Genomic DNA, 19,048 nt, shown 5'->3' on the forward strand with positions numbered 1-19,048 from the left:
ACATGTTCTTCTGCCCCTTCTGCTCAACCCTCCTGCTCGTTGTGCCGCATGTGGAGGGCAACGCGTTCATGTGCGCCACGTGCCGCTATGTGCACACCGTTGCTGGTACGAGCCAGCGAGTCGCGACAAACGCGTTAGGTGAGCCCGTTCTAACCATCCAGCACTCCTTTGTGGAGCACAATCGTCAACTCGTGGACGCTGGGGAAGATCCGGGGGCGGAGGCGGCGGCTTCGTCCAGCGTCGCAGCAAGCTGCACAGCAGATGCGTCCACCCCAGCAGCCAAGACAGAGACACCTGTGGAGGCGGGCACCGCAGTGATGGACAACTCTGCGGAGGGAGGCCAGATCACAACAATTCCGTGCCAGAACGAAGACAACCCGTGCAGAAGCACCAAGGCCTACTTCATTCAAATTCAGATGCGTTCTGCTGACGAGCCGGCAACTGTGTTCTTCAAGTGCGTCGAGTGCGGTTATCAATGGAGACAGGACTAATTCTCCTCACACATACATTCAAAAGAAAGCAACTGAAATGGGGCTAAGAAGCGCTCACTCCGAAAGCAAAAAGCACCACACATTTGGTCTCCACCGTCTGCTCCTCGAATCGAGGTTAGGGACGTGAGGTCTGCGCGCACCGTTGCTGTAGTGCATTGTCGAGCTCTACAAGAAGAAAAGGAAGTGCGTGTAGCGCTACAGTGGCAAAGCAGGCGTGCTGTCAGCACCGCTTTGTTTGTCCCTGTTTGCTGCGGCTCATTGGACAGTGCGACAGGGGCAGTCGTATCCCATGCCAACCGCACTTCGACGTCTCCACTGAATCGCGATGGCCGTCATCAAGCCATTGCCTCTCTTCGTCCATTTTCTTCCCTTCCTCGAGTGCTGCTCCCCTCTAGTCGTGCATTACCTCCACTTTCTTTTCCGTATGCACCCGCACCCGCACACTCCCCCCCCCTCCCTCTTGTGTGTGTCTGCAGCTAACGATCAACGGGGCACACACGCACACAAACATACCCATTAGCGCCTCTCGCTGCGGACTTTTGCAGGCCCCCGCCTTTTTCATTCCCTTCTCCCTCTCCACTGCCTTGATCCCTGGCGCTCCCCTCGCTGCGGGTTCCACGATCATAGACATATACGAGGCGTGACGCATGCCGGCTGTGCGCACTCTCTTGAGGCTCTTCGACCTCGATGAGACGGATGGTAGGATAACCGCGCTTGACAGCTATGGAGCCAACACGCACGTGGGCACCAGCTGTGGTCAGCTGATACGTCTCTCCATTTCTTCTGCGCCGTCATCTCGATCTCAAACCGCAGCGAGCGTTTCAGTCCCCACTAGAGAGGCCTCTTCACTCAGCTTTGAAGCTCCTTTGGGTGAAGCTGGTGGTGCTGTCTTAGGTACACCGTTCCCAGAGCAGAGTACCGTCCTCACGACGGTGGCGCGCCGCCGCGCCATCTCCGCCTCCGGTGCGGCGGTGCAGCAGCTGCAGCATAGTCGCATCCAGCGCCTCCTTTTTGTCCTCTGTGGCGGTCGCCTGCAGCTCCTCCACGCGGACACGTACGCCGTGCTGAGTATCATCGAAGCGGACGTCGCCTGCTTTTCTGTCGCGTCACCGCTGCCGGCGGTTGGCACCGGCGCGAACGGCAGTGTGAGCAGTGACATCAGTGTGGCGCCAGTGACCGGCGCTTTGCTGACACACACCCGCGTGCGCACAGGCCGCCTAGCGGTGAGAGACGATGAGGGTGTCAGTCAGCACAGCCGCGCCTCCTCCCACCTTCGCACACCGAGCGAAGGCAGTCACGGTAACTTCACCGTGCGCACCCCGCAGAGCGCGCCTGCCATCACGCTAGCCGTGAGTCCGCTGGGAAGCACCATTAGCAATAGCGGCGATCTTCTTCAGTACCACGGGAACGTTCATCATCACAGCCGTGACGGCAGGGGCGGTGCCTCTTCCCTCATGACCATGCCATCTTCCTCCTCAGGAGGTAAGACACACGTCGTGTGCGTCGCAGAAAAGCAGAGGAAAGAGCTTGCTGTGTATGTGGTTGACCGCGTATCGACGTCAGCGTCCAGTGCGGAGAGCGGTGCGTGGCCATCCGAGAGCGAGCTTGCCGAAGATGGCAGTCTCAGTGGTAGTACCACCCTCAGCGCCACCACAGCCAGGTCTGCCCCACTACCCCCGCGTGTTGTGCTGCGCCAGCGCTACGTGCTGCCGGAACCGGCCCAGTGCGTACTCATGTGCAACCCTGCACCTGTGATGTGCCATGGGCTTGCTCTTCCCTTCACTGCCGCTGTTGGTGGTTTCACTGGCGATGGCTTGCCTCCACTCGCCGGTAGTGTGGAGGCTGGGCTGAGCGTATGCGTCGGGATGCGCCACGAAGTGAGCCTGTTGTCTCTGCTCGGGGGCTCGCCGTGGTGTGTTCTTCGCCTTGATGGCAGCCGCCCGCCTCTGCTCTCCATCGGGAGCGAGAACAACACCCTCCTGGTTCGAACACAGGCGCCAAACACAGTGATGGAGGTTGGCGTGCCGCCAGTCGCAGCGATGGCGGGGTGCGTGCAGGACGCCAATACAGGTTGGAGGACAGGTGCCGCTGCTGCTGCTGCTGCGGAGGCGAGCCCCCTCTTGCTGCGCGCCGGCCTCGCAAGGGGCGCCGTAGTCGCCTCCACGACTACCTCCGCGGCTGCCTCAGGTGCAGTATTGCGCGGCAAAGACGATGAGCTCGTCATGGGCGATGTCTTTCAGGCCGACACCGCAGTTGAGCTTGTCTTGTCTCGCTTCCCTCACGTTTTTCTCTTCACAGCGCACCACTGCGACGTTTTCTCCCTCCTCGAGGACGGCGCAGGCAGAGGCGCCACCTCGAGGAGGCAGCGCGTCCCGCTTCCAGGCATTCGCTACGGCGCGCTGCGCGGACAAGGCATGTCTGTGTGCGTAGCGAGCGACCGCACGGTGTGGATGCTGCAGCTGAATCCTCTGCGCGTGCAGCTAGCCGAGATGGTGACAGGCGGTAATAGCGAGGGCGCGTTCCAGCTCTTGGCGTTCCATCGTCGGCGCGCCACTGCCACGAGGTGCAATGCGGCAGCTGCTGTGGATGCCAATGATGCACTTCATACCATCGAGTCTGACCTGCACCGCATGGCTGGTTTTGCCGCACTTCACCGCGGTGATGTTGTCGAGGCCATTCGATACCTGCGCGAATACGTGGACCCGCGGGAGGTGCTCCTCGCACTGCCGGACTGCATTCCTCCGACGGCAAGGGCACCAGTGACTCCCAGCGTAGGCTCAGGGGCCTCAGTCCCACAGACAGGCGTCGACGTGTACGTCCTGGACCACATTGTCACCACTTCTTCTGAGGATGTGTACGATGAACTGTTGCGACAAAGCGTTGTTGCGGACTGCGTCAAGGCCTCTGCCGCGCAAGGCACAATTGCCCCACCCCCTTCCTCGTACTGGGACGGCTGGCGCGGGCCATGCGTATACAACAGCTTCGCGGGTAATGTTGCTGAAGCGTGGCGCGCGGCTTTCCCTGCAGTGCCGTCGTCGTCTTCAACATCAACTGGCACTGTTGAGGACTTCGTGGCGAGTCGCTTCGACCTCCTCAAGACGGAGGTACGTGAGTGGTTCGCCGAGGAGCTTCTAGAACCTGTAAGCGGTGGCAGTGCCGTCCGTAGTTCAGCCGCAGCACCGACGGCCGGCACTCGCATCTCCACCGATCAAGTGGGCATGGAGTGCGCTGGTGCACCGTTGCCAGTTTCCACCACCACCACAACGTCGCTGCAGCTGCAGCGGGCGCTGGTAGCCGCTCACCGCCGCGCGATGGAGTACGCCTCCCTCGTACTGGCGTGGGAGGCAAGGGACTACCGCATGGCGCACCAGGTCGTCGCCTCGGTCAGCCAAGCCCTGCGCGTAGAGGATTGTGCCGACATGCTGCGACATCTTCGGGAGTTCCGTTTGCTTGCCGTGCTGCAGTTCAGGGTGGGCCAGGGCGAGGCCTGCCTCGCCACGCTCAGGAGCGCTGTGAGCGTTTCTGCCGTGCTGCAGCTACGTTACGGCCATGCCGCGGCTCAGAAATCGCCCATTGCGTCTCAGCTGAGTCACTGGCGTCAGCGCATGGTGATGAAAATGGGACAGGGACGATGTAACGACGTTGCGGCGCCGCAGCCCACGTGTGGCTGCGGACTGCTGATGCTGCCATCTTTCGCGGCGGTGGCGCGCGTGGCCCGCAGCCTCTTCGGTGTCGAGAGCCCCTTCGACCCTGCGAATGGCGACTTCGCCACAGAGGCGCTCCTGGGGAAGATTGTGTCCTACTACGCAGCGCGCCATTCCCACGTTGCCTCGGCCGGTGCGGCGGTGGCAGCCCACGATAAGGCCGACTACTGCGAACTTCAACTTTCGATGCGCGGCACGGGGTCACCACGTCGCTTGTCCTTTCCGCATGCGGGGCCGCTCTTGTCAACGGTGGTGGAGGCGACAGTGTCAGCGTCGATACCTTCACACACCGCAGCTCAGAGTCACCAGGAAGCGGCTACGGAGCCGGGGCCTACCGCGGCCTGTCACCCCGCCGTCCGTGTCGTGCCGTCCGCGCTCACAGCATTCTTTTACCTGGTGGAGAAGCTCGACGTTGTTGGCGTGAAGCAGCTCCTGAGCTGCCAACCGCGCTTAGCTCAGCTGAGGGATGAGGAGGGTGACACTGCCTTGCACGTTACCATGTCGCAACTTGCTCTTGTCTGTCCAGCTCGCACGTGTGATACCCACCCTTCTCACTCACAGTCGCCGGCGCTGGCGGCGTTGCAAATGCCATTCCTGCAGCTCCTCTGCGCCTTGAACGGGCTGCTCGTGCACTTTGGCTGCCCTGTAGGGTTGCTAAACCACTATGGATGGAGTTGTCTGGATGTAGCCGCTGTCGCGTGTGCCGGCAATACGACGGCGTTCGACATCGTCACCGCCGCACTGCTGGCCGCCGTGGAGATACGAGCAGCGTCCTGACACCAACTGAACTTGCGTAGAAGTCGCTCATGCGCGCAGACATGCCGGCGTGTGTGCTCTTGGTGCGTCACGTCAGCACGCGTTTCCGGTGTTCTGTCTCCATTCCTGCTGCTACCCGAAGCTACACGCCATCTCTCTCCTCCCGGCTCTCAGGTGCCATCAAGATGATGTTGAATGGACAGGCTGGGGGTGACAAGGACTGCTGCTGCAGCTCGTCGTTTCTCTTCTTGCGCCCCCTCTTATTGCCCCACCCCCTTTTCCGTTCTCTCTCGCGTACGGGTACCCCCCTGTCCTGCGTCTCGCTCACTGTGCTTACCTCGTCTTTCCCTTTCGCTCCCACGGCTCCCTCCTTCAAATGCCATTGCGAGCACACCCGCACACCCAAACGTATGCACGTACGACTACCGCACAGCTAGGTGAAATTACCCACTCCCCAGTGTCCGCCACCGCTGCGTCTCTACTCCCCCTCTTTTTTTCGTTGGGTTTCACTTCAAAGCCTCACTCCCCCCTCGTGGTACATCTCGTGCCTTCTGGCCCTGAGGCTTGCACCGTCGATACAGCGAAGCACTGAAGCCCATACGCACTCGTGCAAAAAAAAAAAGGAAGGCAGCAACGCTAGGAGAGGTCTAACGTTTTACAGGCAGCGCATACGCACAGCCCTTCCAACACTGCGTGCCCCCTTCCCCCCACATCAGCCTGTGTGTGTTTGGGACTCCCAGATGCCGCCGAAGCACCAGCGTGAGGCGCCTGTGGCGATGTCGGAGGAAGATGAGAATGAGAAGATGGAGGCAGGCGACATACTGGACTTCCAGAAGTACCTCGACCCCAACTTCTCGAAGAATTTCATGTCAAGCCTGCCGGAGAAGATCCGTCAGAGGGCGCAGGTGCTCTCTGCCTACGATGAGGACCTCTCCGCGCAGCAGAAGGCGTACAAGGCAAAGGAGATGGACATCCTGCGCCGCTACGACGCCCTCTTCGTGCCACTGCTGCAGCGCCGCAGGGAAATCGTCACGGGCGCTACGGTGTCCGATGAGGAGGTGAAGAAGGGCATTCCTGAGGAACACACCGAGCAGGTGTCGGTGGCGGTAGACGATACGGACGAGGCTGCGAAGGCCGCCGATGCGTTCGGTCTGAACGGGTTCTGGCTGCGCGTGCTGCGACACCACGCCGTGATCGACAGCACGATTGAGCCGCACGACGAGGACGTTCTGAAGCACCTCGTCGACATCCGGTCGGGTGTTGCGGAGGGTGACTACGGTAGCTTTCAGGTGGTTTTCACCTTCTCGCCGAACGATTTTTTCGAGGAGGAGTCCATCACCGCCACGGTAAGCATCAAGGACGATAAGTCGGTGCTTACGGTGTCGCCCATCACCTGGAAACCAGGCAAGAACGTCATGATGCATACGGTCGCCAAGAAGCAGCGTGCGAAGCGCACAGGTCAGATGCGCACCATCTCCCATGCCTTACCGCAGATGTCCTTCTTCTGGTTGTTCAAGAAAAAGCCCGAGGCCGACGGCAAGGAGGAGGAGGACGACGACGACGAGGAGGAGCAGCGCATAAGCACGCTCGAGGTGCTGCACACGCGTATCGTGCCAAACGCCGTGCGCTACTACACCGGCGAGGCCCCCAATGGCTTCAGCGACATCGACGAAGAGGACGACGAAGAGGAGGAAGAGGAAGAAGAGGAGGAAGAGGAGATCATCCCACGCGGTCGTGGCGGTGCCCGTGGTGCCAACCGTGGTAGCCGCGGTGGTCGTGGTGGCCGTAGCTTCTAAGCAGGGCTGACGGGAGCAGGAAGCGGAAGAGGAGGTGGCTGTGCGTATGCGAGGGAGAAGGGGCGATGGACGGACCAGTACCAGTGTACATGTGTAGGGCGTGAGTTTCAATGTGCGCCTGGTGACCCTCCTAACCCTTCTCCCATCCTACGTGCGCATGTGTGTATGTCTTGCTGAGCAGCAGGAGCAAGAGCGACGCCCCCATATGCGTGCAAAGAAGACCCATGGGGAGTGGGAGGGGCGGTCGCTTCATGTTATAACGTTGATGTAAGAGAGGCCGAGTACGTGTGCCCAAGAAGACTCCATACTTCTGTGCGTGTCGATCTGTCTCTCTTGCCCTCTTTCTCTCCCTCCCCTCCCCCTCGCCCGCTCGCTTGCCCCACCGCGCCATCGAGCTCCTTTTCCTCTCATGCCTCTTCGTTCGTCTCTCTCTCCCTCTCTCTCTTTACCTGTCACCTTTAACCTGATACTGTTAATACAGAGCGAAAGCAAGAGAGCCACAGAAAGAGGGGTCTACCCTGTGCATCGGAGCGCCCCCCCCCCCCCCCATGCACGGGAATTTCTTTGTGGGCGCGTGCGTTGCGTGGTTGACAAGGCAGACAGGCAAGTGCTCGTTTTCACACCGAGGCATCATCGTCAAGCCTGCTTTCTTCCACGATTTTGCCACCCTTCACGCGTCCTCGCCCAGTCGTTCATGTCCGCCTTGCTCCTCTCACTCTCTTGCCTCATTTTCCCCACCGTCACCACCCCCCTTTTGGGGGGGCCTTTGCTTTCCGTTCCTTCTGTTTTGTGGCATCTTGGCTGCGCGTGTAAGAGCGTCGGGGTGTGACTGTGTCGCCAGAGCTGTGAAGGCAGAAGGAGAGGGACACGCACCTCGTGCCGTAGCACCACAGACCAGTGGTGCCTGCGCACGTCTCTCTGCGTTTACGCATCTGGGTGCGCTGCCGTTACCATTGTGCTGTGTTCCTTTCATTGAGTGCTGAGCTGCCCACACCTTTCTCTAGCACACGCCGGCCTGCGGCAGCGCTCCGCTGGCTTCACGTGCACCAGTTGGACCACATACATGCGCCCACGTACGCCGTGTCTTTCTCTGCTCATCCCCCGCCCCCCCCCCTCCTCCCCCAAAGGGAGGAAAGACCGAAGCGAACACACATAATACGCGCATTTTTGTTGGTTCGCCGCGCATATCGGCACATTTTTTTCTCTTGCCGCTGTTGTTGTCCCCATTCCCTTCCCTTCCCCCCCCCCCCCCCCCCTTTCATAGAGCACAGAAGAACAGGAACGAAGACAGAGGGAGGGCTTGCCTGTGGTTCGACACACCCACACACCTACACACACAGCGGCAGGCACTGGTGGGGAGGAGAGTAGGGGCGAGAGAGAAACTGTACTTCTGCTGTCAAAGCCTGCATCGCGGATTGCTGCCGCTCCCCGCTCTCTCTCCCTTCTGCGCTCTCCCCATTCGCTTTCCTGCCGCCCCCCCCCTTCCCTTCATCTCCTTATCATAGGCGCACAAAGACACACGTACAGATAGAGGTACCCACCAGCGCAGAGCGGAGTGCCTGGACCCTGTTCTCTGCTCTTCTATGCTATGCACTACGCTTCGACTGCCACTTTGTCTCTCTCAAACAAGCGACTAACAGCAACGTTGTTAGCTGTGGGTGGCAGGCATCCGTGAAGTGGTGCGCCCTCCCACAGTGTGCCCTTCGCGGGAAGAGGCTTGTACTGTATCATAATACACGCGCATACAGCGAGGGACTAACTTGAGCCCTGGCAATGTCCTCTCCAGCGCTGACGTACCCCTCGAGCGGTGAGTTCAACGTGCTCGTGCAGCGCTTCAAGTTGCTCAATCTCGTACAGCGCGTAGCCCACCGTGACGTGGCCGAGATGCTGGACACGGTCGGACTGGAGGGGCTTTCACGCAAAGGCACGCTGTCGCGGTGGGCGTGGGGTGAACCAACGCTCGACGACGATGACAGCACTGTGGGGAAGGTGCCTCCTCGGGGAGCCGCGTCAAGGCACCGATTGAAGGAGAACAGACCCCGCACCTCGCCCTCTACCCACCGCGTCTCCCTCCCCGTCAGTGGACGTCTAGTTACCCCGCCCCGTATGCAATTTGGGCGACCCACCTCCGGCTTTGACGCCCGCATCGCAGCAGCGCGGTGGAGCAGCGGCATGGAAAAGGCCAGCAGTGCAACTGACTCGCTGCGTCGTTCGCACCTGTCTACTCGGCAAAACACTGCAGGAGAAGTTGACAGTGCAGCGCCTTCGACGATGACGCGACGCCCGTACGGTGTCCGGCGCCCACGTCGAATTCTGCACCGCAGTCCCTCTGAACGCGAGGCGTTCTTTTCTCGGCTCGCGAAGCCACGCCAGCGACCCGGCGCGCTTGTGGAGGAGGTTTTGCTGTACGACGACGAGGCGGTGCCACCGGCGCCCAGCCGCCGCGGCAATGACGATGCGCAGTTGTGGCGCGACACTACCGGTCATCATGTATCTGAACTCGCAGCGAGGGATGGACGAGACAGGTATGACGCCGGTGCCTACGGAAGGCGCTGTGGTTCCACTGTCACCTCTGCTGTACTTGCAGCACCGCAACGGCGCCCGTCCCCCAGCGTGTATGCCTTCCACCACAAAGACTCGCGTTCCCGTTCCTACGCACCGCTACAGCCTTCCACCTCCTCTCCGCACAGGCGGGCAGCCGGCCCACGTAATACGCGCTGTGGGGAAGAAGTCGTCGGTGAGCTTCAGGGCTACCAAGCGACACATCGCGGCCCTACTGGTCGGCTGTATTCACAGCACGATGTGTCAGCGGAGGACGACCCACACGACGTCTCCTTTACGGCACCGCCGTCGCGTTACCAGTTGCTTGACGCACCATCATCCTCGTCGGAGGATCCAGCGCGCGTGCGGAGCTTGAGCCCGGCGCTACTCGGAAGCCAAGACGCCGCCAACACAACGCCTCTCGGAGGCCGCCCGCACGAGAATCAGCACCTCGCAGATGCCTCCGTAAACATCTCGCTCTCAACGCCCCTGAAGACGACGCCCGATACCGACGTCGCTGCATCGCCTATCACCGGCGGCGACACTTCATCTTTTGCCACAGCGGCCCCCACGGAGGGGCAGCGCCGCCGCCAAGGCAGCGGCGCTGCCGCCGGCAATCACCCTCCAGGTCTACCTCAGATGCAACTTCCTCCCTACAGCGCTTCCAGTGACGTCTACGAAGTGGAGGACGTCTGCCAGGGGGGCGACAGCGCACGAGGGCAGATGGTTCGAACAGGCAGTGGATATTTGCGTGCTAGTGGACTTAACAGTGAAACCACATCACTCTCGCAGTTCCCCCAGTCACCACGCTTTGGCCGCGGTCTGGCACCAAAGGCAAAGCCGAAGGGTGCCGTGGAAAGTTCGAGCGTGCCGTTCGAGGCCGTGCGACAGGAGAGTTACCGCCTGTCGCGCTCCAGCTCTGTCGTGCACAACCCCGACAGCAGCAACTGGGACGCTGGTGCACAGAACACCTACACGGCCACGTCGCCAGCGCGGCCGCGGCCCCGCTCCTCTAGCGCGCTTACTCCGCCGACTACATCAGGCTTCGGCAGCAGCAGGGGCCTGCGGTCCCCAAAGCCATACACTGTCACAGTAAAGACTATGGCGGTCGACAATGTAGGTGGTAGTACTGAGTACAGTCGGCCGAGCGACGCCTCACCATTGACAGCGGGCCGAGCAGCCGCATCTCCGATGTGGCACTCATCACTCTATGACGACGCTGCTGCCGTAGCCACACCGGTGGGTAGCCAGCTCAGTGCCACCGCGAAGAAATCGTTTGTGGAGCTCTCCGCTGCCATCGACCACATGCTGCTCGACCATCAGCAGTTACTGCGCCAAGTGTACAAGGAGACCCTTGCCCCGGGTCTCGGAGCGGCAGGGCAAGCAGCCGGTTCTGCAGTGGCGTCTCGGTCGTTAGTGAAGGCCAGCAGAGTTCCCGCCAGCGACGCCGCAGATTCTCAGGACTCTTCGTTGGAGGTTCACTCGAAGGGCCGCGGTGTTGCAATCGTGCAGGCAGCCCGCTACACCGGCGGCGAGGACGCCACAATTGAAGTGGACCTCGACAGCAATGCCAACACAAGCGAAGTGGATGCGATGCTGCATCCGGCGCGTGGCGAGTTGGAAGATGAGATGCTTCTCTACACACAACTGCAGCACCAGCTAACCCAGCTGGACGCGGATATCGTCCGCCTTGGGCTGGAGAGCGCCAACGACGAGTCTGCACAGGGAGGCGACGGCGAAAGGGGTGACGATGCAGGCGGCGCGTCAGCCCTTCGACAGAGCTCATTTATGCCGCACTCTTCGTCGCTCAACAAAGCAGCGGTGGCACAGCCAGCGCCTTGCCAGCGTAGCCGCGGAGGGATGCCGGAGGCGATCGTGCAGCGGCTCTGTGCCTACCGAATGGACAACTTTCAGTATATCGCCTACAACGAGCGTTTATGGAACACCAGCTGCACCTCACAGTTTGTGTTTGCACAGCGGCTCACAGCTGCGATAACTGAGGAGTGCTGGGGCGAGGTGATGGCGGAGGTCTGCTCCATCATGGACGACTACGTCGACGGTCTGGCCGACCATGAGCTGCAGTAGCGACGTACGAGTTCTTTTTCCTTCTTTCCAGCGTGTCCGCCCCCCTCCCCCCCACTACGAGCCAGTCACACCCGAGACGCGCACACCACCGCAGCCCATTGATGCCGCGCTGTTGCACTGCGGCTGAACCTCGGGCTGTCTAGGACAATCCGTCCTGCCGTCGGATCGGGCCAGCTTCAGGCCAGGGTCCCGCCTCCCCTCGGAGACGCTGCACCCTGCCTCTATGCCGTGCCTCGCCCTCAGTCGCTTCAAAGCCGCCGCACCCCATCGCATGGTGCGGCGACTATATACCTCGGAGTCTGGAGGGCTCGACGGTGCCATTCGGGGCGCCCTCGTCATGCTGCCGGCATCTGCGACGCATCGGCCCACCCGGTCGGATGGCAGAGGTGCCGCATGCTTCGCGCGCACATGCACGCGGGGCCGATTCGTATGGACGCCTTCGCCCCACGCTCGTCCACCGCTCCTGGCTCTCCCCCCTCTCAGCTCTCCATGACACGCGTGGATGCGGTGCACCGTGCCAGCGGTGGTGAGCAGTGCGTGTGCATAATCCTCCCACTTTTGGATCCCGGGGCCTGCATCAGCACGACGTTGCAACCCTGGGTGGGTGGGGGCTCGCTGTCTGCAGCTTCCGTTGCCGTCGATGCTACCCAGGAGAGGGGAGGGGAAGGGCGTGTCTGGACGGCCTGCCCGCATGCGCCACAACACAGGTGGGACGTTGCCACGAGTCTGTGGCGGCAGAGGCCCCTGCATAGGCATGCGCCGGCGCACAGAGAAGCCCCAGCACACCGTTCGGTGGGACCACAGGAGGAGGGAGGGGGGCAGCGGTGGGCACCCGGCGCAGGGAAGCCCGTGCAGCGCGAGGGCGGGACGTGCGCACTCCCGATCGCCGCGTGCAAGACCCTAGCGTGAAACGAGGTGTGCGGTGAGTGCCGGGCCGCACGCCCCCCCTCATGGCAAACACAGGCGGGGTGGAGCACTACCACAGCGCTAGCGCAGTAGTGGCCATCACACCGTCTGCGCGCCGCGCGGCCACTGCCCCCGCCACCCGCTGTTGCCGCAATCCATAGCACGTTCAGGTGCCCGTGCGGAGCTCGGGGGAGCGAGAACCCCCCGCGCCGCCAGGTCGCCCTCAGGTACGTGGCCGGCCGTGAGGGGTGCGCCCGTCGGGTGGTAGGGTCACCGCAGCAAGGCCAGACCGCCACTGCCCCCCACGTCGTCCTCGAGAGGGTGGGGGGTCTACACCTATGCGCATGTCCTGTTGGGTGAGCACGGAGACGCCACCGCCGTGCGTCCCCTCGCTTGCTGCACCGCAATGCAGAAAACCCGCGATACCAAGCGCCTTGCAGACCCGCGTGGGTGAGACGCGTCTCTTGCAGACGGCGCAGGCTTGCAATCGAGGCTTCGCCACGCAGCCGTGCACGCCAGCGCCGTTTGGCGTCGCGCAGCCCACTGCAGACAGCGCAGGCTCGGTCCCGGACTCGGCTCCGCATCACCGCAGCGCAACACGGGCGCGGCAACGGTTGGCTGCTGCGTGTGTTTGTTGAGGCGTCGTGGGCACTCGTAGTGGGCTGGCGCGAGCGTGATCCGGACGGCACGCCCCCGTCGGCACAGCGCCAGCCCGCCGACACCAAGGGTCCGCAGCCATAGTCGAAGGCTGCAGGGTCTTGGTCTCCTCACACAGGGAGTCGCCACTAGATCCCTGGTGCCACGCTGCGGCGGCCGGCATCTTCAGAGGCGATGTTGGTGTGAAGCATGTGCAAGGGCTCAACGTTCTTGGTCTCTTGTACGCCCCACTGCCGGAAGCGTGCGTGAGAAGTGTCTGCCCTTGTTGAGCAACCGAAACACGCGCCAACACAACTACTCACCCTGCACGGCGGTGGCAGGGCGTTGTCGCAGCTGCTTTGTGTGTGTGGGTGTCTTCTTTGTTCTGCCGATGGCTGCGCACACGCGGTCATTGCCGCTGTGCTTTAGAGTGTGTTTGCGCGTTGGTCTGTGGTTTTACACGATATTCGCGGGCTCGCGGATCCAAAAGAAGCCGGAATCAAAGGACAGGAGGAAGTGCCGCTGCGTGTGTGTCTGGCGTCTTTGCTGATCACCCCACTTTTCTCTAGGGTGCGGTGGGAGACATTTGCATTGCTCCTGCGCCCCCCCCCCCCCATACCAGGTGGGAGGCCGTCACTCAATACAGTTTACACCCACACCCACCCGTCGATGTCCAAGCACACGGAGGTGCACGCAACCCGCGTGTGAGGTCATCATTTTCTTGTAGTTGATTGATCTCCTGTCGTCGCCTGTTCATGTATGTGTGTGTGTGTGTGTGTGCTCATGGTCAACTCGCCCTCACTTCCTTCTCTTGTCGCGCTGTCGCTGTCCTCAGCACACTGTATTGGGGGGCCGACGTGCATGATTGTGCGCATGTGTGGGCACCTTTTGGCAGTCAGTGATAGACCTACGGGCGGGCGTTTTCTCTCTCTTTTGCTCTCCCCTATGCCACACCCAGCACAGGACGGAAAGCTCTAGCAGTGTCTCGTTTTGTGGTAGGGAGGAACGCCTCGTTTTTCCTTTGCACACCCTGCAGCGCTCGAGCACTTAACCAGAGAAAAAGAGCGAAGGTATCGTAATTTTGCCCGTGTTCCTGATCGAAGTCATCACTTTATCAAGTCTCTAGAGTGTACTGCCAAGCTCCTCGGGCTTGTTGTGTAGTTCTTCTCTCTCTTCTATTTCTTACAGATCTCAGTGGCGTGACCCCACGCCTGCTGTAGAGATGGCAGCAGCTGCGCTGTCTCGCACCTCTGCTGCTGGCATGGTAAACTCAACCGCCACCGCGGCGGCTGCAGCCGAGGTGGACGCTTATGCACAGACTCTTGTAGGCCTTGTGAACAGATTCGTTATTAGCACTGTGCAGTTTCTCAACCGCTTCTCCGACGAGTGTGAATCGAGACTGGTACAGACCGAAGTGTCGCTCCAGCAACTAGAGCTGCAGACGCAACTCTTGGAGCATATGCTCCTCTCCAGCGGGGCTGCCGACCCCGACGCAGTCGAAGAAGAAGAGGAGGGAGGCGAGCGCTTCGACGGCAACGATGACGGCGCTTCGTGCCTCGAGGATGGTGACGACCAGGATATGATGAGAGACAACGGTAGCGTGGCGTCAGTAGCGTACGACTATCGCCAACGCCACAGCCGCGGTGGCGGTCCTCGTGCCTTCAGCAAGAAGAGTGATGTAGAGAGCGTGCTGGGCCTGCCGGCATCACCATCGCACAATCGCTGCAGTGGTGGCCCGCCCCCGCCGCCTGGCGACTACCGCAAAGGTCCCCCAAGACCGCCGCCTGGGATGTCACGTGCGGCTACCGCAGCGCAGGAAGCCGAGGCGGCGCGTGCCGCCACCCTGTCGATCGTTGGCGCACCGGTGCTCATGCCACCGCTTTCAGCTGAAGCCCCGGCCCCGCCTCCACCGCTGGAGTTGCGCCCCGGGCGGTTACTTATGCGGAACCATCCGAGGCTGCGTGGCTACTTTCAGCTGTTATCTCTGCGCGTGCCGAAGGCGTTTGTGAAGATGAAGATGCAGGCGGACGGTTTTCAGGGAGAGTGGCTCGACACGCCGGACGCGCCGGCGCCAGGTGGACTGTCCGCAGTGGTGCGGGCGTTCGTGGATGAACCCGACTGATCACCAAGAGAGGCCATACACGAGTCGCGAGGGTGTAGGCACTCTCACTAGGCGAGCTGCTGCACTCGACAGTCGACTCTCTTTCTCTGCCTCTCTTTTCTATCTTCTTGTCCCCTCAGCTCTGGTATGGCTTTTTCACTTCAATCGCGCGCAGCTGTGCGTGTGTGTGTGTGTGTGTGGTTGACTCTCCTGATCGCTTTACTCATTACGTGCCTGAACGTCTCATCTCGCGTGTCTGTTTTGTTCACGGGGCAACACAAAAATGCCATTTTGCATCCGTTCGCCCTCTCCTTGGGTCATATCGGTCAAGGACGCTGTGGCTCTTGTCGCTGCTGTAGTGGGGGGCGGCGGCGCCTTCAACCTCCTCCTCTGTGCTTGCTGGAAGCGTTCGTGATGTTGTAGTCGTGCTGTTGCGCAGCGCAGATTTGCATCCCTACTCCTCTCTCCATCTCTTTTTTCTGTTCTCCTCCATGGCGTATGAGGGTTGGGAGGAGGGAAGTAAAGCCTTCGTGCGTGCGTCGCCCTTTACCGACGAACCAGCAGTCACGCACGCCTCTCTTGGCAGGCGAGGCGCAGCTTTTTTCGCTTCAAGGAGGCCTCTGCTCTACTGGACGAACAAGGGAGGCGCTGCACTACAGCCATGTCCTCCTCCTCCTCTGGCCAGCTCAAAGGGGGCGATGCCAACCGAGGCAGCGGTTTCGTGCACCTCAACACTCCAGCCGACATCCGGTATACGGCAGGGAGGACCTTGTCGCTCTCCGCCCTGCGCCAGCGCAAGTCCCGCGTGGAGTGTGTCGTGTTGCCGGAGTCGATGTCTGTGTGGCGCGAAGCCTTCCAGCGCTACTCAATGGAGGAGGGCTACAGCAGCTACGCCGCTGACATCGAAGACGGGCGCTTTGGGAATGGGCCTGTTCTGCCCCCGCTTGGGCCGCAGCGTGCTGGCCCGGTGCACCGTCGTGCCAACAAGGCGCTTTGGGCGACAGACGCCTTTTTTTGCACCTCATCGCCACCGGCATCGCTCTGCACTTCGGCGCCTATCGCACACGCAGGCGCCTACAGGCCGCCGCTCCCAGGTGACACCGCTGCCACTACCAACATCGGTGTTGGTGCAAACTCGTTGAGTGCGCTCAACCCCAGCAACAACACTGCTGCATCGGCTGATGATGTGGCGGGTCGTTTCACATCGGCGATCAAGACGCAGCAGCAGGGGGGCATCGCCATCGTCAGCCATCACAAGATCTTGGGTCGACAGCAGTTTGTTTACCCCGATCACGACGGTGTGCTCTCCGCCGGTGTTGTGCCACAGATCGTCATCACAGCTGAGGAAAAGGCGGAGGAGGCAGCAGAGAAGGCGTTCTACATCTCTCCCCTCACTATGACGGAGGAGGAGCTGGCAGCCTTCGAGGAGCTGCAGGCGCTGTGGAAAAGTCGTGCACGCAGCCACTCCTTCCTCGGCGCACAGCACCGGCAAGCCGCCAAGGGTGCGGTGCACCCGTCATCGTCCATTGACGTGCTGGAGAGGAGCGACAAAGGGCTGCTCAAGGTGCCGAAGCGCGAAGGGGTGATGGGTGGCACCTCTCTGGCCTCTCGCAGAGGCGACATAGTGGACGACCACGCCTACGCCGAGGCTGAAATGACCGTGGAGGAAGAGTCGACACTGGACAAGGAGCTGGCTGAGGCGTTGCGCATGGCGGACGACCTCCTGCGCTTCGCGTAGGCTGGCGGTGGTGTGATGATTGCCGCGGAGGAAAGTGTAACCGCTGGTCTCCCTCATCCTCGCATAGCCCGTCTAATGTTTTTTTCCCCCTTCTTTCGCATTTCCGTAGTGTGGCGAAATGGCGGTGGGACATGCAGAGAGAAGGCGGCTTGCGTAGGTGCCTGCGTGTTTGTTCAGGTATGCACAGCAGAGCCTCGACAGCGGCTGGTTGCCGCTCCCCCCTCCTCGACCGCAGCGGTGAATTGGCACAGCCATCAGCACCACCCGCACCTAGTGAGAAAGCAAAGGAAACGGATGTGTGCGTATCGTGCCACTTTACATGAAGGAGTGAGCGCTATAGTCGAATGCTGATGGACAGCGCTGGCCTTGCCTCACTCATCTTGCCCCCCTTCTGAACAAGGGATACTGAAGCTCAAACCATGATGTGAGAAGGGCACGCGGCGCACGCACTGGCGCGCCAAGCCAACGACTGCAGATGCTGCTGGAGAGCTACTTTACCCTCTTTGCTTTGTTCTCCATACCTCCTTCTCTTTTACTCCACCATGGTGGTCACGGTGACCACGTTTCCACGCTCACACTGGGTCTCGCCACCGCAATTATGCCTCCCTTCCACTCACTAGCTATTCACCGTAATCCTCAGTAAAACAGAAGCCATACATCGAGCTCTCTCTGTATTGTGTTTCCCCCTTTCAAGCCTTCACTTCGATTTTTCATTTGCCCCCCCCCCTGTCCTCGCTAAAATCATCGTTTCCTAGTGCCTCGGTGTGAAGCGTCTCGCACAGAACTAGCTTGCTCGCCCCCGCGCGAGAACTGTAATCCCTTTTCTCTCCTGTGCCTTTTGCTCCCTTCCCCCCTGGCTGCCTTCTCTCGCTCAACCCCGTGCGTATACCCCCTTTCCTCTCCTCTCCCTCGCCAGCAGCCGTCAACTCTTCACCCCTCCACCCTTTGGTAGTGTCCCTTCATACGTAGTCATTCATTCGCCTCATTGTGTTCCGTCTCCATTGCGTTCCCGTTTCCCTCGCTATTTGTGTGTGGGTGAGGCGTGCGTGTGGGGGGCCTCTCAAGCGCGCGTACACACCCGAGTCTGCACATTACAGTCGTACGCGGAAATAGAGCACGCGATTTGCCCGATATATTTTTCCTTTATTCTGGCGTGTGTGCCCCTTTAAGTGACCTCTGTGTCAGTGTGCACCTCACGACCCTCCTCTCTTCGTCTCCCTCATTCTCCACTTACCTTCCCTGCGTGTGTGTTGCGTCGTGCTGGTGTTGCCGAGCTTCCACTCAAGGCCGCGCTGTTGTACCGCTTCTGCCCTCTCAGCCCCCCTCCCCCTCCTTCCGCATTCGGTGCGTATAACGCCTGCCCTTCTGTCACGATGCTCCGCTTCTGCCCTCTCGGCCGCCTTGACGCCCTCGCACCGCTGCAGCTCCAACCGCGTCGCTCCTACGCCACTGGGGCACGCTCCACCGCACAGGAGCAGCGCTACTACACAGAGCCGTTGCGCGCCCCCAAGTACGGCATCAGCACCATCGTGGGCCGTCAGAGGAGCAAGGTCGGGGCGGCGAACGCTGCTGCGACGGCGTCTGGAGTGGCCCCGTCGCCCATGGCGGAGGAGATCGCCGCTGGTCTTGGCCACAGGATCGGCGTGGTGCATCCTAATACCGTGACACGCTGCCTGGACGTGAACCGGTCACCCAGGGAACAACTCGTATGCCTTATCACCTCCCACTGCCGGCCAGTTCGTTACAACGGCGCCGGCGTGCCCGTGGATGGGTCGCTGCTGCTGTTGCCGTGGCAGGAGCAGCTGCGGCTGTGCACTGCTATCCTCGCGGCGCTATATATCACCAAGACTTTCTTCGACGTGATGCGCTTCGAGCTGCTTTACTATGGTGTGTGGAAGGTGTGTTACCGCAACGACGACTCCTTGATGAAACGTCTGCTCTACTACGGCTCAACGGCTATGCTTGGGGTTGGGCTGCTCTTCAGCTTCAGTCTGAACTTTTTCCTCTCTGCGTGTTTGGTGGGGCGCCGTGAAATTGCTGGGCAGATGGTATGCAATGTTTTTGCCTACGTGATACCACGCCGTACGCTACAGCGGCTGACGAACCGAAGGGGGTGCTGATGGCGCTGCTTAGAAATAATGGACCGAGCACCACTGCCTCCCCCCCTCCACCGTGTGTTGGTGTACTTCTGTACGTGCGTACATTCGCCTTCTCCTTCACGTTAACTCGTTCTCTCTCGTTTGCTCGCTTTAGGGATTTCTGCCTCCCTCGGTGGTGCTTGCCGGCGCTCTGTT

At 61.0% G+C, this 19,048-nt stretch overlaps 7 protein-coding genes across 7 annotated transcripts, besides 1 other annotated feature; all 7 read left to right on the forward strand.

Annotated features, from left to right (window-relative positions):
• Positions 1–2: 2 nt before the first annotated feature.
• On the forward strand, positions 3–491 carry LPMP_190400 (RNA polymerase III C11 subunit, putative; the record flags this gene model as incomplete). Its single annotated transcript, XM_010699733.1, has 1 exon — positions 3–491. The coding sequence occupies one exon, from the start codon at positions 3–5 to the stop codon at positions 489–491; it is 489 nt and encodes a 162-aa protein (XP_010698035.1).
• Positions 492–1,138: 647 nt separating this feature from the next.
• LPMP_190410 (hypothetical protein) lies at positions 1,139–4,972 on the forward strand (the record flags this gene model as incomplete). Its single annotated transcript, XM_010699734.1, has 1 exon — positions 1,139–4,972. One exon carries the CDS (start codon positions 1,139–1,141, stop codon positions 4,970–4,972), a length of 3,834 nt encoding a protein of 1,277 aa, XP_010698036.1.
• Positions 4,973–5,691: 719 nt separating this feature from the next.
• LPMP_190420 (nucleosome assembly protein, putative) lies at positions 5,692–6,747 on the forward strand (the record flags this gene model as incomplete). Its single annotated transcript, XM_010699735.1, has 1 exon — positions 5,692–6,747. One exon carries the CDS (start codon positions 5,692–5,694, stop codon positions 6,745–6,747), a length of 1,056 nt encoding a protein of 351 aa, XP_010698037.1.
• A 1,773-nt stretch (positions 6,748–8,520) lies between these two features.
• LPMP_190430 (hypothetical protein) lies at positions 8,521–11,373 on the forward strand (the record flags this gene model as incomplete). Its single annotated transcript, XM_010699736.1, has 1 exon — positions 8,521–11,373. The coding sequence occupies one exon, from the start codon at positions 8,521–8,523 to the stop codon at positions 11,371–11,373; it is 2,853 nt and encodes a 950-aa protein (XP_010698038.1).
• Positions 11,374–11,424: 51 nt separating this feature from the next.
• Positions 11,425–13,069: a repeat region.
• Positions 13,070–14,137: 1,068 nt separating this feature from the next.
• On the forward strand, positions 14,138–15,037 carry LPMP_190440 (hypothetical protein; the record flags this gene model as incomplete). Its single annotated transcript, XM_010699737.1, has 1 exon — positions 14,138–15,037. The coding sequence occupies one exon, from the start codon at positions 14,138–14,140 to the stop codon at positions 15,035–15,037; it is 900 nt and encodes a 299-aa protein (XP_010698039.1).
• Positions 15,038–15,677: 640 nt separating this feature from the next.
• Positions 15,678–16,754, forward strand: CBP30 (nuclear cap binding complex subunit CBP30, putative; the record flags this gene model as incomplete). The annotated part of the gene is made up of 1 exon (XM_010699738.1): positions 15,678–16,754. The coding sequence occupies one exon, from the start codon at positions 15,678–15,680 to the stop codon at positions 16,752–16,754; it is 1,077 nt and encodes a 358-aa protein (XP_010698040.1).
• A 1,373-nt stretch (positions 16,755–18,127) lies between these two features.
• Positions 18,128–18,874, forward strand: LPMP_190460 (hypothetical protein; the record flags this gene model as incomplete). Its single annotated transcript, XM_010699739.1, has 1 exon — positions 18,128–18,874. One exon carries the CDS (start codon positions 18,128–18,130, stop codon positions 18,872–18,874), a length of 747 nt encoding a protein of 248 aa, XP_010698041.1.
• Positions 18,875–19,048: the final 174 nt, after the last annotated feature.

This window comes from Leishmania panamensis (assembly GCF_000755165.1).
Source record: "Leishmania panamensis strain MHOM/PA/94/PSC-1 chromosome 19 sequence".
Classification (NCBI taxonomy): Eukaryota; Euglenozoa; class Kinetoplastea; order Trypanosomatida; family Trypanosomatidae; genus Leishmania; species Leishmania panamensis.